The sequence below is a fragment of the Alligator mississippiensis genome, chromosome 6 (assembly GCF_030867095.1).
Source record: "Alligator mississippiensis isolate rAllMis1 chromosome 6, rAllMis1, whole genome shotgun sequence".
Lineage (NCBI taxonomy): Eukaryota > Metazoa > Chordata > Crocodylia > Alligatoridae > Alligator > Alligator mississippiensis.
The window spans coordinates 92,549,561-92,564,622 of NC_081829.1; the positions used below are offsets into that span (position 1 = coordinate 92,549,561).

The 15,062-nt window shown below is 41.9% G+C and overlaps 1 protein-coding gene across 2 annotated transcripts in view; it reads right to left on the reverse strand.

Annotated features, from left to right (window-relative positions):
- Positions 1 to 15,062, reverse strand: part of CASP7 (caspase 7) — a 32,231-nt gene that overhangs the window by 15,107 nt on the left and 2,062 nt on the right. The window contains exon 3 of one of the 2 annotated variants that reach the window (XM_014594660.3): positions 13,870 to 13,982. In XM_014594660.3, coding sequence (XP_014450146.1) covers positions 13,870 to 13,982 — 113 coding nt within the window. Of the gene's footprint in view, positions 1 to 8,590; positions 8,833 to 13,869; positions 13,983 to 15,062 lie in introns of those variants that run through there. The other variant, XM_019485968.2, reaches the window with a different exon arrangement.

Genomic DNA, 15,062 nt, shown 5'->3' on the forward strand with positions numbered 1-15,062 from the left:
CAAAAGGGCTGGTGGTTGATGACACCTGTGAGGCAGGGGCATGGGTATTGGGGATGGCAGAGATTAGCCCTTAAAGCTATGTGTGCCTTGGGGGCATGGATGGACAGAGAGGGCCCATTCAGCTCAGGGTGCAAACTGAGGCCAGTAGGGTCTGGGTGGGACCTGCTGGTGGCTGGAAGTGAGAAGGAGACACTCTAAGACCCATGGGCATCCTCCCTTCCTTAATAGTTTAATAAAATCAAGGCGTGGCAGGCGTTTTAGAGAGAGTTGGGCAGGAGCTATACGGCTGCCCCTGGAGACCCAGTTCTGTTATAGTCATATATCTTTGATTTGCTGGGGAAAAACATGGGATTAACTTTTCCTAATGCATAGCTGGGCTGACAGCATACAAATCAAACCATGAAAATACAAACAGACATAAAAATATGTATGGTAAATCTAAGGGTGCTTAAGGAAAATTCAGTGGTAGGTGGGTGAAGAATAAGGTACAGAAGGCACAAATAAGAGTTAGCTGTTAATTTGGTATTTAGCACCAACTTAGATGGCCTACATTTTCCAGTCTGTTGGCACATCAGCTGCTGTTTTCTGACTGCACTGCTTTGGTTTTATAAGGTTTCTCTTCAGGGACCTACAATCTGTACAGACTCTCCTCATAATGAACCAGAACTTGTGGTAGAGGTGGTATCTTTTATTAGACTAACTAGATTTTTGCAAAGAAATGTCTTTATTTGCAAGATTTTGGGCACAAGCACCCTTCTTCAGGCACGGGAGAAAAGACTGTAAAAGCTCTCCTGGGTAGAAATGAAAGTTCGTATTTAATTGAAGGTGTGGTAAAATGTCCACATTGGCACAGTTTTCTTATGCAGATTAGGCTCAGAGGAAAGCTGGAATAGTCTGTTTACCTTGTTTTGTGGCAAGCAGGATGTAGAGTCATATTTCCTTCTGGCCATGATGTTTCATATTTCCCAGAAGAGTAAAGAGATGGTATGCTCTTTTGGGCAGGAATTTCTTATGTGGTGACATATCTCTGGGCTCTGTGATAATGCAAATTACCTCGAACAAAGGCAGGAGCAGGGTCTTAGACAGTAAAACTTGCTTCCTCCTTGTAAAATTACGAAGATTTCATTTAACAAATTGGTTAAAATTCAATATCTTCCATGTGTCGGGTATCCAGGTTGTAACCATGGAGGCAAAAGGAATCAGAACTCGTGGAAGAGGTGGTATCTTTTATTAGATCACCTAGATTTTTGCAAAAAATGTGCAATATCAACTTTCATTTCTACTTAGGAGAACTTTTACAATCTTTTCTCCTATGCCTGAGGAAGGGTGCTTGTGCCTGAAAGCTTGCAAATAAATATTTTTTTTGCAAAAATCTAGTTGGTCTAATAAAAGATATCACCTCTACCACAAGTTCTGATGTCTTTTGCCTCTAGACCAATACAGCTACAACCTAGTTAATCGGCCACTCCTCATTACTACTCATTTTAACTCCTTCCTCCATGCTAGGCATTATAAACTTTTGCAGATCCCAAATTAATGCACACCAAAGTTCTATTCTCTCCCATTTCAAACCATTTCTCAAAAAATACCTGTACTTGAACAGCAAACATAAAGCACTTTTTGTTCACACATGACTGCAGATTTTTTAGAACTTAAGATTCATTAAAAAACAGAGTTTCTGTTATTTCTAGTTGGGTAAGGTGGCATGGAGACTTACAGCAGCCTACACACAATGATGACACTCTTGCCTTTCGCCTTCAATGCTGCATCAAATGGGCAGAGTGGCCACTTTGGGGGATTTAGAGGAGCATGTCATGGTACGACTACCCAAAATTTTTTATAAGGCTGGATAAGACTAGGTATTCATCATATGAGTTGAATTAGACATTACTACAGTACTGTATTAATACTGGAGTTGATAATGTAGTCCGGGGTTTAAGAATTTAGGATCTGGCCCTTCATGTAAGAAGACCCTTAATGCAGTTTCCCCTAGTACATCAAGGGAAGTGATTCTCCCACTCTGTTCAGTACTGGTAAGGTCTCACCTGGAACACTTTGTCCAGTTTTGAGCCCCATACTTCAAAAAAGATGTGGAGAGATTAGAAATAGTCCAACAGAGGCAAAAATGACAAGTGACAGTGACAAAAATGATTAGAGGCCTGGGAGACATGATTTATGAGAACAGACTGAAAGTTTGACCCCAGTGCTCTTTCCTGCCCAGGCAGGGGGTTGGACTTGATGATCTATCAAGGTCCCTTCCGACCCTACAAACTATGAAACTATGAAACCAGGATTATTTCATTTTGGAGAAGAGAAGACAGGGGGTATTTGACTACAATCTTCAAATACACAAAGCCATCAGGCTTGGAACTGGGAGATCTGGTCAGTGTGTATCTGGCAATTTCCCTTCACCTCTCTGCTACTCATCTGTAAAATGGGTACAATTCACAACATTCTTCAGAGCCTGTAAGGAGTTGCAGTACTATTACTTTGCTGAAGGGTTCGGATGTAAGCAGCTACTTATTAAGTCTAATCATTGTTTTCCATCTTGTTTAACAAAAGTACATACAGTACTAGCTTATAAATTGGGGAACTTGGTTGACAGAAAAAAATGGCAAGCAATTTCAGCAGCTCACACAACTGGCAAATAACTGAGAGACAACCTTTAACAATACAGGAACATAAAAATATTTCAAGTAAATGTTTTACACTTCTAATTTGCCTACAAAAATCTATCTGCCTGTGATTTACCGAAATTGCTAGTGGCTGTGAAAGATTAATCATTGATAAAATAACCAGACCTGGAAGACTTCTAAGCTATATCCTAGAGAAATAGTCTGAAGGAAAGATGAGAAACCTGTCAAAAATTAGGGTAAGAACCTTTTCCCTAAAATAAAACAAAAAACCCCCCTTTCCTTCAAAAGAGAATAGAAAAAAAGGATGTGTATCCGCATTTGAATAGTTGCATCTGGCATCTATAAACTTAACCTGCATTTCTTACTCTAACAAAGGGCTGTCTTACCAAAGTTATTGAACCCAAGGACATTAATTCAGAGAAGAGTACCGTGCCATACAAAACAATCAGATATCCTAAATTAGCATGTTTTCTCACATACAACGCCCCATTGCCCAAAATAAGAGATGCACCTTGCTTTTGAAAGGCAAAATGAAGGAAAAAAACGGTTGTGTTTTTTTAATAAGTAACTCAGTAGGAGCGATGGAGCACACTGCACTCATTGTTCTACTCCTCGAAGAATTACTTTCATTTTCCCATGGCAGAAACTGCTGCTAACATATTACATTGGAACCAGGGATTCTGGTTTTCCCTGATAAATAATTGCAAATTCTCTGATAAAAATCCCCAAATCTGTGATTAAAATGAAAGGGCCCTCACTCCCCACCATTGCCCTGCTAGCTCTGCCAGGGCAATGAGGCCAAGGACCCAGGTCTGCAGCCCCACAACTCTGCCAGGGCAATGGGGCCAAGGACCTAGGTCTGCAGCCCTCTGGCCTTGGCAGGAGGCAGTGGCTGCTGCAGCGGAGCCCGGCTCCCCCCATGCTGCCTGCTGTGGGCTAGGTAGGGGGTGCGCTCCCCCACCGCCCCTGCTTACCTACGACAGCAGCTGTCTAGGCTGCCCGGGGCCAGGTACATATACATGCACATGATGTCCCCTGCCTGATCACCCTCCTCCCGCTCCCTCCCAGCCCCGTGCAGGATGCAACTCTGCCAGCCTGCAGAGAGCTCCTTGCAAAACTGCAAAATGCATGGGCTTCTCCAGTAAAATGAGAATCCGCGTTTTCCTCCAGCAAAGGGGAAAATCTGTGGTTTTCTCTGTTTGTCCATGGGAAATGGAAAACCTGGTTCCCTGATAATAATGCATGCAATTTCCTGCAGCTGTTTTTTGGAAGAAAGAATGTGAATCCCAATGTGAATGTGAATCGGCATCTGAATAGTTGCATCTGGCAGCTATAAAAGGGGTGTGTGTGTACAACAAAATATGGTATTTTTTCTATATTACCCTGCTTTCCTTGGCTGAAAAAATACTGCCTGTAAAAGGTGACATACTCATAGCATCGCAGTTCAAAGTCTATATCAACCACACAGGTGAGACACTGTTAGTACCGACTACCTCCCCTGCTGCTCCACCAGCGTGCCTCAACTTTGAAGGCTGCTGCTGGAAGAGGATGGAGGGAAAGAAGGGGATCAAGAGTAGCTGCCTCAGTCATGCTAACATTTATGCACATATTAAACTTTATTACCCCACTGAGATCAGCAAGGCTACTAATGATGGCAATGCTAAACCCACATATAAACATTTACTGCATCAGGGCTGAGGCTGCCAACTAATGCCAATTATGGTGATATTTGTTAAGGATGCATTTGGAACTACACTGAAGCTGTCAATTCACTGAAAAAGCCTACGTAAAAATCTTTAGAGGGGAAAAGCATCAAGTGCTACTCACTCAGGCTAAAGCTGAACGAGGGAGTTAAGCAATAAGAAGACCTGTCTTTATTAAGCCGTCCAAACCCTCCTCATAAGTTAAAATGTAAAAACTAAGGCTTAATTTAAAGAAAAAATGTAGCTCTATTGGTCTTCCAGAAACCGTGAAGAGGGTAAACCCTGTTAATCATTTCCTTAGACTACAACCCAAATCTATTACCATCGACATGAGCTGTAAACATGCAACGTTCAGCCTCAAAACTTATTTAAAGTTCCAATGCCTGAAAATTGCACCATTTAAGATGAAAAGCTTGTACAGTAGAAGTCACATTTTGTCCAAAAATGAAATGTCGCATTAACAATTTACCATATTTATTCAATTCCAAAGTGAGGTCTGTGTCCCCACACCTCCGTTTAACACGGGAAGAAAAAGCTCCTTGTCTTAGATTAGAGTACAAGGTGGCGGGGGGCAGGCAGATGCTGCGGACCTGACCCTGGCTTGGGGCCAGAGTCACAGCTGCTGTTTGCCCCCCCACCTCGCCTCCCACCCCGTGGTCTCAGGCCCATATCCCCTTCCACGTCTTTCTCTCCTTCCCCCCAGCCCACTCATCCCCCCTAAAGTCTCTCTTCCCCCCACTGCCCCTTTCCTTCCCCATCCACCGCTTATCCTTGCTCTGGTATGGGCAGGCTCAGCCCCCAGAACAAGGGGAAGCAGGGGAAAAGTGACGTTGGGGGGAGGCAGGCACAAGGTAGGGGGAGAACAGGTGGCAGGGGGACATCTACCCCCCACCCCTGGAGCTCACTGCCCCCCTCACCACTGCTTTCCCCACTAAAGTGGTGGTGGGGACAAATTTAAAATGATTCTCCAATAGTTCGATTCTATACATAGAAATTATAATAAATTTATAAATTTTCCATTTATAGAATCTACCTATTGGGGGCTTGTCTTAAATTTAAGGTCATTGTGGATTTGGGGAAAATATGGTAGTTTCCTTCTTGCTATGGCAAATACAGCAGCATTGTCAAAGAAATAAAGACAATTCTTAAAAGTTAATGATGCATCTCTTTTTTAAAAAATCCCTGTATTTTGCAACACATTTGTTAGAGCATATTCGATCACGTCACCTCCTTGGGTACAATGAAAGCTATATCATTTATACATAAAGGATGGTCTAATTAACATTTTGTCGTTGTGCTTTATCCAGCTACAGTGCCACCAAATAGTCTACAGAAACAAAATGCAGGTTTTGTTCTAATGGGATGATTTCTGGCTTTGTAGATACATATAGCAGCTTTGTGCAGGGGACTGGGCACAGATCTGGGGTTTACTTCTACTGCCGACTCACTGCATGACTCCTGCAAAGTGAGCGCAGATCTCTGGGTCTCAGTTTCTCTGTCTATAAAACAGGGATGATAACACATGTTCATGTCATAAGGTGGCTGTAGACTTTATGGCTTCTTTCAACAGGGTATAACACACAGTAGGTACGGATTCACATTTACAGAGCGCTTGCTACTCCAGATTAACTCCCCATGTTGACACAGTGCAGTTAAGTGTAAAATAGCATACTCCACCCTACAAGGAACCAAATCAATGTTAGTACGCGCTGCATGCCCACCTCGGGTGTTAGGGAGGTGTAGCTACTACACTGTAAATTTATATCCTGAGCAGACAAGCTCTTAGTGTTTGTCCAAGATTAATTCATGTCAAGTCCTAGGTAAGGCACAGGGTTGCAGTCCCCAGAGTGCGTTCCTTCCCCAAAGCAGAAATAGATTTTAAATCCAGAGGAATTTATGATCACCTAGTCTGACCTCTTGCATAACAGCCATCAAAAATAAGCCAGTAATTTCTGCATCTAGCCCATCATTTTTGTTTGAGTTACAGTACATCTTTAATAAGCCATGTAATCTTGATTTAAGACTTCATGTCCTTAGATAAATGAATCATAGAGAAATAGGGCTGGAAGGGACCTCCAGAGGTCATCTAGTATAACCCTCAATAGTTACAGTGGTTAAGTGCCCTTACTCATTTCCCCCTTATTTCCAGTCTGAATTGGTCTACCTTCAGCTTCTAATCTACTAAATTTAGTCATGTGTTTTTCAGTTAAATTAAATACCCTCTGCTCTCAATGTAGTCATGTGTAGATCAGGATCAAATTGGATAAATTCAGGGGACTGAACTTCTCAACTGACCCTTTCCATAAAGCCTGTTCTTCCCATTCTGAATAATTCTTTTTGCTCTTTTCTAAGCCCTTTTCCAAATGCACACAGCGCCTAATTTAAATTCCAAAACAGGATAAGCACATAATTAAGTAGTTAAAAGTCCCTTGACAATCTTAATTGTAGTTTCACCTCTGAGATCCAGAAAAGCAGTAGCAAACATCTTTAAAAATAAAAATGTTTGTGCACCCCCTGCTCCTCCATTGCAGAAATCTATTTTAATCCGTTTTTAAAAACACACTTATTCTCTAAAACAATTGGCTCCAAAACGTGGTACCTCTACTTTTGCTATTTACACACTCTCCTTTTTTATTCCTAAAGCTATTTCTTTCGGATTTGGGGGTTCCCAGTTCCTGTCATCTTGCTAGTGGATTAGTTCAACCTATTCTAGATGGAGCAGTACCTGAAGATCGCCTAAAAACGAGGCGCTGAACGCAGCTGCTTAGCAGCATTCCTGCCAGAGAGTGCATTTTGCACTGGTTCTGTGATTTGGATTGACATACCACTTGTTTCTGTATAAATATGAACTCGCCATTTTCTCAACCTCCTGAAACACTCAATATTTTGGATCTTGGAAATGGCCTGTCTCCCTATATGGTACTGGAGCAGCCGCTAAAGTTAGAGAGAGAGTTTTGCTAAAAGCTCTTTCCATTCTGGTGTTAGAAAGGAAAAAGGAGAATTGGCAATTGGGAAATTCAAGTGCAACTGCTTTCTCCACTTGGTTCAGTAGAGGCAGAGTTGCTTGTTGGCATTCAGAACTCACTCTCTATTCTCCAAATAGTTTTGAAAAATAACAGGGATCACAAGGATGCCAAGGTGGGCTAAGAGGAGAAACGTGAATGTAGTGGGTAGGGTGCGTGAGAAAGTCTGTTACTAGAAATGGATTTACCCTGATCTTGCAAGCTGTTCTGCAAGGGGGGGGGATTCCTGCCCTGCAGGAAATCAATGTGGTCTGTGGGATGGAAGGGACAACCCAGCTTTTGGCATATTTTCCATACTCTATGGACCCCTGGATTTGAGAGGAGCAGTTTAGTACATCTACACAAACAGTCATCTATCTTATTCTCATCCTTCTAGAACCACATAAAGGCTGTCACTCCAGCTCATATGTTATTCAGAGTTAATTTAGTGTCTGCAATTTTAGTCACTATATATGGATAAGTATAGGAAGCTGAGTGGGGCTCACTCCGCTACATACTGTACAAACGTTGTCAGACACAGTCTATTATGTCCAAGTATTGTGTCCACAATTTGCAATAGTTTTAAAAAAGCAGGCAGCAGTTTCCTATTCTTTTGGGCTCACAGCATGTTGTCTGCTGCAAATCTCTATTCACGTTCTTACAGGATAACACAGTGGTGTCACATTCATCATTAAATGAATTAACCGTTAACCCTATGTTTACACTCCTGCTATAAACAGAAGCTTAATTTGCTGCACTGACAGTCGGTTGCGTGCCATTTTCTATCTTTTCTGTGCTATTTGGTATTCATATAGCACTCAAAAGTCACTAAATGCTTTACATGTTAAAAAACACAAGTCCCCATCTGGAAGGGTTTTCCACCTTATAGCTCAATTCTGTATATTCGTGTACTTCTCATAGGCATTCTGGAAACAGAGGTCTTGCTGGATTAGTTCTTAGGCAGCATTACATATATAGATAATTCCTAATTATGCTATATAACACCAACACCAAGCCCCTCTTTTCAACCATCACAGAATGAAAAGGAGCATTCCTACTTCGGCAGACAACAAAACAAAGCAGAGCAACACAAATACACATTTTCCAGGGCAGATTTCACAATTGCAGTATTCCAGCTGAGCAACAGCTGGTTGGAAGAACAAAGCTGAATTCTTTTAGGGTATTCGTTCATGACATTCCCAAAAAGGAAGCAAGACAGAAGAGGGAGAGATACAACCCTTTACAGTACCTTGGCTCATCTTCAAGTGGCACTCCACTCTGCATCGGAAAAGAATTGCACCTTGTGTGCAAGAACAAGTGTGATCTTCTTTAGTAATGCTAGGAGCCCACCATGCTCAGAGCTGTATCGGAGAGACAACCAGGATGCTCTGCGTTCAGGCCCAAAGATTTGCCTGTGTCAGCAGTGGGTCACGCTGGACTTTTCTATGGGGCTATTCAAACCTTCCTGGCTGTGGCCTAGCAAGCTGCTGAGGTCATGCAGGCCTGATCCACCTTTGCTGACAGGCAGAAAACACAGACACTCATCACTCTGACTGTAGCACTGCCCAGTGTAGGAGGGTAGCAAAGTCGTCCTTAAGAGAGTGGAAAACAGCACAACTTTGAATACACACTGCTACCCTCTCTTTTGCCTTTGCCCCTGCCTCGGTATAACAAAGAACATTTAAAAAAACCCTTAAATTACCATATGCAATTTAAGAAAATCTTGTAGCACTCTTAATTCTCAGTTATTTTTCATGTATGCACTCTTAAGTAGTCCTGATTCATTATTGCTTTTGCTTACATTTCTCCACTTCCTTGTTGGCTGCTTATTTAGAAATGCTAAAAATAATAAATGATACGTGTAGGACAGCTTAGCTTTCTCTCAATCTCTGAGTTAATTCTGGCTGTCGTGCGGAGACAGATTTTTTATTAGTTACAGTAACTCACCCGATACTTGACCTGTTGCTTTGATTACCAAAGATATTAATCTAAGATACCTCAGCATTTACTGTATGTACCACCTGGGGAACTGCCAGAAAGCATGAATGAAATATTGGCTCAGATTTAAGGAAACTGTTATGCTAAGGGTAAAGTTTCAAGAGAACCGAGCATTTACTGTACATACTATAAGGGAACAACAGGTCCTGGATGAGACGTGATGAATTGTCATACTCGCCTCGGGCTGGCTAGAGCCACTCTCTAGTGGTACAGTTCCAGTCTCATGAAAACACTCTAAAAGACTAATTGGACTAATCAGAATAGGAAAGATCTGGTGTACTACTTTATAACAAATCCTCCGAAATGTGTATACTGTTGCCCACACAGGAATTGCCATAACCTTTTAAAAATTCAACATTTAAGTGGCATGAACAATACAGAGTGAGCAATCTTTAAAAATGTGCATGGATCTGAAAGGACGAACAAAAAAATCATCTCTATACCCCACCTGTGAAGCTTCTTGTTGTGAAAGAGATAAAAGATAATCAAAGGTGGGTGGAAAATAATTCCCAGGAGGATGAAAGAACAACAAAAGAGTAAGATTGACACAAAGGCAATTTCCCAATCCTCCTGCATCTATGATGCTGGTGTCAAAACTGGTTATTAATCTAAAACATGATTCAAGTCCCAGTGAACAAGAGGGTCTACCAACTTATTCCTTCCTCTCCGGTACAAGTTACACGACTCCGTTTTCAAGCAAGTGCACTGAACTCCCCCGCCCCCATCACCTCTGCTCACGCACGCTCAAAAAAGCAAAGGATTTTGTAATGACATTTTGAGGCAGACCCTCAGCAGAATAATCATATATTAACAAAGGATCTGATTTTTGTTGTGCTGATATATTGAAACAGGCTGTACAGTTACATTAGATTACTTCATATTTCATTTCAGTCAATGGCCACCAAAACCTGATGCTCTATCACCTAGTGCAAAACCTGAACTATGAAAAAGTTTTATACATCTATCTGTATTCCAGTTTGCAAAACTTTCAAAGCTAATTTTATGTAAATGGGAATGTCATAACCATTAACAAAGAGAACAAGACACCCACTGACATTTCTGACAGAGAAACTTTCAAATTAAATGAAAATGAGACTTCTCAAATTAATTAAAATGCGAAGTGCATGGTGTTATACTTTTATATTTTCGTTCCTTATTAATGACAGAAGTATCTATAGATACGGTGTACCTCTGTTACCTGTAATCTGATACCTGATTATGATTTCACAACCTAGGCCAGGTCGAGACTTAGATGGGAAATGTTAAAGGAATACCTATCTGCCATGGGAAGTGGTGGTGGAAATTTGACTGCCAGCACTTCCCAAGTCATTTTATAATCAAAGGCCCAGCGCACTAATCAAGGTACTTTTCTATGCAAAAGGAAGGCTGTTTAACCTACTGTTCTGGTCAAATGTTAACTTAAAGACAGCTATAAACTGACTCCAAAAATTTCCCATTGCTTTCAGGTAGGCATTGTACCCCTCTTATCTTATGCTACTAAAATACATTTAGGCTTACTGCATCATGTTAAACTGATGCTGTATTCAATCTCAAAGTGGCTTCACTTCAGCAAAGGAAAAACCCCCACTCTCTATATATCCCTTACCTGGCTCACCAGGGCTTTGTGACACTTCACTCATTTAAGTTTTCTGAACTAAAGGCATTGAATTAAAAGTACTGACATGTACAGAGTTAGGTTTTCAGCTTCACTTGGTCTTGGCTTGTAAAAGCCCTTGCACATATACTTATTTAAATGCTGTATAAAACTTCCAACCGAGAAGTGGAATCCAGAGTATAAGACAGACAGAAGAGGCATAGGGAAAGTGTAAAAGCAATCCATCAGAGGGCAAGAACAGTTTTATAGAGTGAAATGATGTGAAATTGGCCTCCAAAGCCTGACAGCTGTCACCTGTCTGCTACTGAATCATGCTTCACTTCACCGGGCGCACAAGAAATACCACCAGAGCTGTTAAGAGAGAAAACTCTATTTTGCTGAACTCTAGGAACATTTGGTAGTTTTAAAAAACTATTTCACAGGTAAAAACCCAGCTCCATTGACTTCCAGGAGATCAGACTTCTAACTTTTTAATTCTGGCCTTTGCAGGGTAAAAATCATGGTGGCTCACATCTTTGTCTACTGCCTACAACTGAATGAAGTGATGGATAATGGTGTTGTGTATAGGAAGGAACGCTCAGAGAAAACGTGTAGTTTAAAATACCCGAAGTAGTAAGCCAGGCCACATTTCTGAAAAGACAAGTGATGCTTAAAAGCACAAAGGGAGGTTATTACAGCATCCTTTAGAGAAATGGATTTCTTTGAAAGCGATCTAGGTTTGAACAGCACGACAGGATCACAGGAAGCAAACAACAAAGAAGATATGCTATTCACCTTACAAGAAAAGTGAGCGCTTGGGTTTTTTTTCAAATTAGCAGCCCTCTTTTCCTTCCAAAATGCCTTTCATACTTGTTATGATCACCCTGGCCTGTTTCTGCTCAGAAAAATAAAAACGGCATCAATTTTGCTGCATGTTCTGCTCCTTTTAGCGCGGCAAAAAATGAGGGTCGTCTGCCATCTAGTGGCAAACAAACAAACAGAAAGATCGGGTAATATTTAAAAAACATTTCGTTTCCTGGAACTATCAGGTTGGAACTAGAAGCTCTTTAAAGAGAGAAAATTACAGAGTCAAATTCCCCAAACAGGAAGGAGAGAGCAAATCTGCCCATGCTGCCAATCCAGTGGCTCACTCTCACCGTACATACGAGGCAGGAGCAAGGGACTAGTTGCTGGAGGGGCTTCAAAACCCAAGGGGTGACCACCACCGTCCTCATTTGCACCTGTCACTTTTACCACGCCTCTGATTTTAGTTGCCAACAGATGCCCCCAAATCTGGTGGAGGGCATTAAGTATGGGGCAAGGTTGGGGGGGAGAAGAGGTGGCACACCACTGATAAGCCCCCAGGCCACAGTTTACCCCGTCGTGTGCTGCATGCAGCTCAGGAGCTCTCAGCTGCACAGCCCTGCTCTCTGGGTAAGGTAACGTTTCCCCAGATGTTCCCAAAATACAAATGCCTGGCACACTGGGCAGTTACGCTGCTTGAAGCATTTCTCAGCACATAAAGACATTGATTCTTGTCTTCCACTAAAAGTGATAAACTGCAAGTAGCAAAATAATGGAACGAGACTATTTCCCCATAGAGAGGAACAATTTTGCTTTTTAAACACAAGTTGCATTAATTTCAAAATATGTCCTTAAAAACTGCTGCTCAGGTTTTGGAGGCAGAATGTCACATCCTCTGCTTGTATCTGCTAGCACTGCAGGTTGTGGGTATAATCTTAAACAGGAATATTTACATTTTTTTTAGAAGTGCACCAATGGGAATACTTGACATTTCTATGACACCCTCCACAACAGCTTTCCATTGCTTTCCATTAATTAAGCCTCATAAAACACTTCTTTAAGAAAAGCAGCAGGAAAAGTTTGAAGCTACTTGCTGAACGTCAACTCTGCAACTCTGCTGCAAGAATACTTAGCTCTTCTGACTCCTAGGTAAGGGTTTTAAACCTTATACACTCTGTGCATTAACACATTCTTCATAATTACAATGTAAATAAAAAGCCAAACGCCTTCCCTTTGCTTGGTCAGGGCTAGGCCATTCACTTCAAGGTTGTATAGTGCAGAGGACATAAATTATAAAAGCCCTTTTTAAGAAAAACACTAGCACCAAGAAACCCTCAGCACAAAATAGTCTTTCTCTCACTTTAAGGGCCGTTAGAAGTTCCAGATGGCTATTTTCCCAAAAGAAAAGGTCTAACATAACACAGACGATACTTCCTACTTCCTATGAAGTTATGGTAAGTAAAATGATGCTTCAGTGGGGATTGCACTCCTTAAAATTAAGGTAAAAATGATTCTGCAGCTCCCAAGAAGATTAAGTTCTTGGGTAACAGGCTACCTCCTTGGCCCTGGTGAAACTTTTTGGAGGGAGATGGGTGTAGGATGTCCTAAGTAGCCTGTTGGGGATTCTCATGATGCAGAATATCCAAACTCAGTGCAGTGAAAACAGTGCATTCAATTCCCAGTTGCTACCCCCATTTAAGAGCCATGTGAGAAGCAAGAACCAGGCTGAAGTTCAATGTACTTAGGTAACTTCTGACTTTCAAAAAAGCCTTAGGATGGTTATTATTAATAAAATCTGAAACTAGCCAACTAGGATTCCTTCTCATTTTCACTTTGAATCGAGGCAGTAAAGGGAAGGAACATCATGCAGCACAGTCTGCATTTCTCCTTGCAGTATAATCAATTACTGTCTAGATAGAAAAATGCTTTGCTGGGGTGCAGAGGATGAGTATGTCTAGTCAAAGGTAGCACTTTTGCATTTATCTTTCCAGACATTTTATCAGGTTTTTTTACTAGATTTACTATGTTTGCCTCCAGCAACACTTGATGTCCTCCAAAGTACAGAAGAACTGGACACAGTCCACTTCAAGCAGGCTTGCCAATTGAATGGACTTGAGAAAAACATTGCTTACTTTCCAAAGATGTGCAATCTCTCACTTCTGTCTGGCCTTGCATCCACTGTATCATCCAGCTCTTCAGCCTCCATGTTCAACTGAGGCCCGTCAGCATACAGCTTTTCTGCCATCTACACAAACAAATTCAAACAGAACTCGAATGTAAGTAAGTGTCCTTCAGGGACTGCTATTACTGTTGGAACCTGTCTATAAAAAGAAACCTAATAAAAAACACCAATCATTAAACCAAATATATTTTCTAATAAAATTATTAAGCCAGTTACACTGTGAAATATTGTACGATTTTTGGATCTTCCAATCTGATACTGTGTATACTCAGTTATCCCCGTTACATTTTTTTGTAGTTATTAAAAGATGACTTACACCAGGGGCACTGAACCCCCAGCTGTGGGCCAAATCTGGCCCTGTGTCATCCATCCCGGGGGGCTCCCCATACGCCTGGAAATTTGGTGGTGGGAGAGGAGTGGCACCACTGCCAAATTCCTGGACCCATGGGGAGCCCTGGGCTCTGCACTGGATCCAGCACCCAATTCCAGCATGCAGGGCTGGGTGGGGTAGCACCAGGCCCAGGGCCCCATCCCAGCACACAAGGGACTAAGAGGGTGCAGCTCCAGGCCCCAAGCCCGGTATGGAAAGCTAAGAGGGGGCAACACCAGGCCCCTGGGACTCAATCCCAGTGTGCTGGGGCACAGTTGGGTGGGGGTAGGCCCCTGGGGACAAATCCCAGCGATCAGGGCAGGGACAGGGTGGTGTCGGGCATCCCAGGGCCGATCCAGGCTGCAGAGTGGTCCCTCCCCACTCATCTGGCCCACAGGACCGAAAATTTGAGCACTGCTGACTTAGATGGAAGGGTGGGATATAAAACGAGTCAATAAAATCTGTCCACAAACTGCAACTAGGTTTAAAAAATAAAAAAATGATGGCAAAATGCCTGACAGCATGTTTTTAAGATGTTTTCTGTGGATTGAAAACAAATATGTTTGCAAAGAAGCAGGAAACACTTGGAAATTAGACACCAACTTATTTGTTATTTGTGTAGCTATAACCCAAATTGAAAACATCCAGAAAACTCAGAAAGAAATGCCCTCAAATTCTCGCACGGAGGCACATGTACACAGGCAAACTCAACTGTCTGTATACAGAAAAATTCTGAAAACTGTTTTTATAGAGATAGACTCAATTTTAATTTT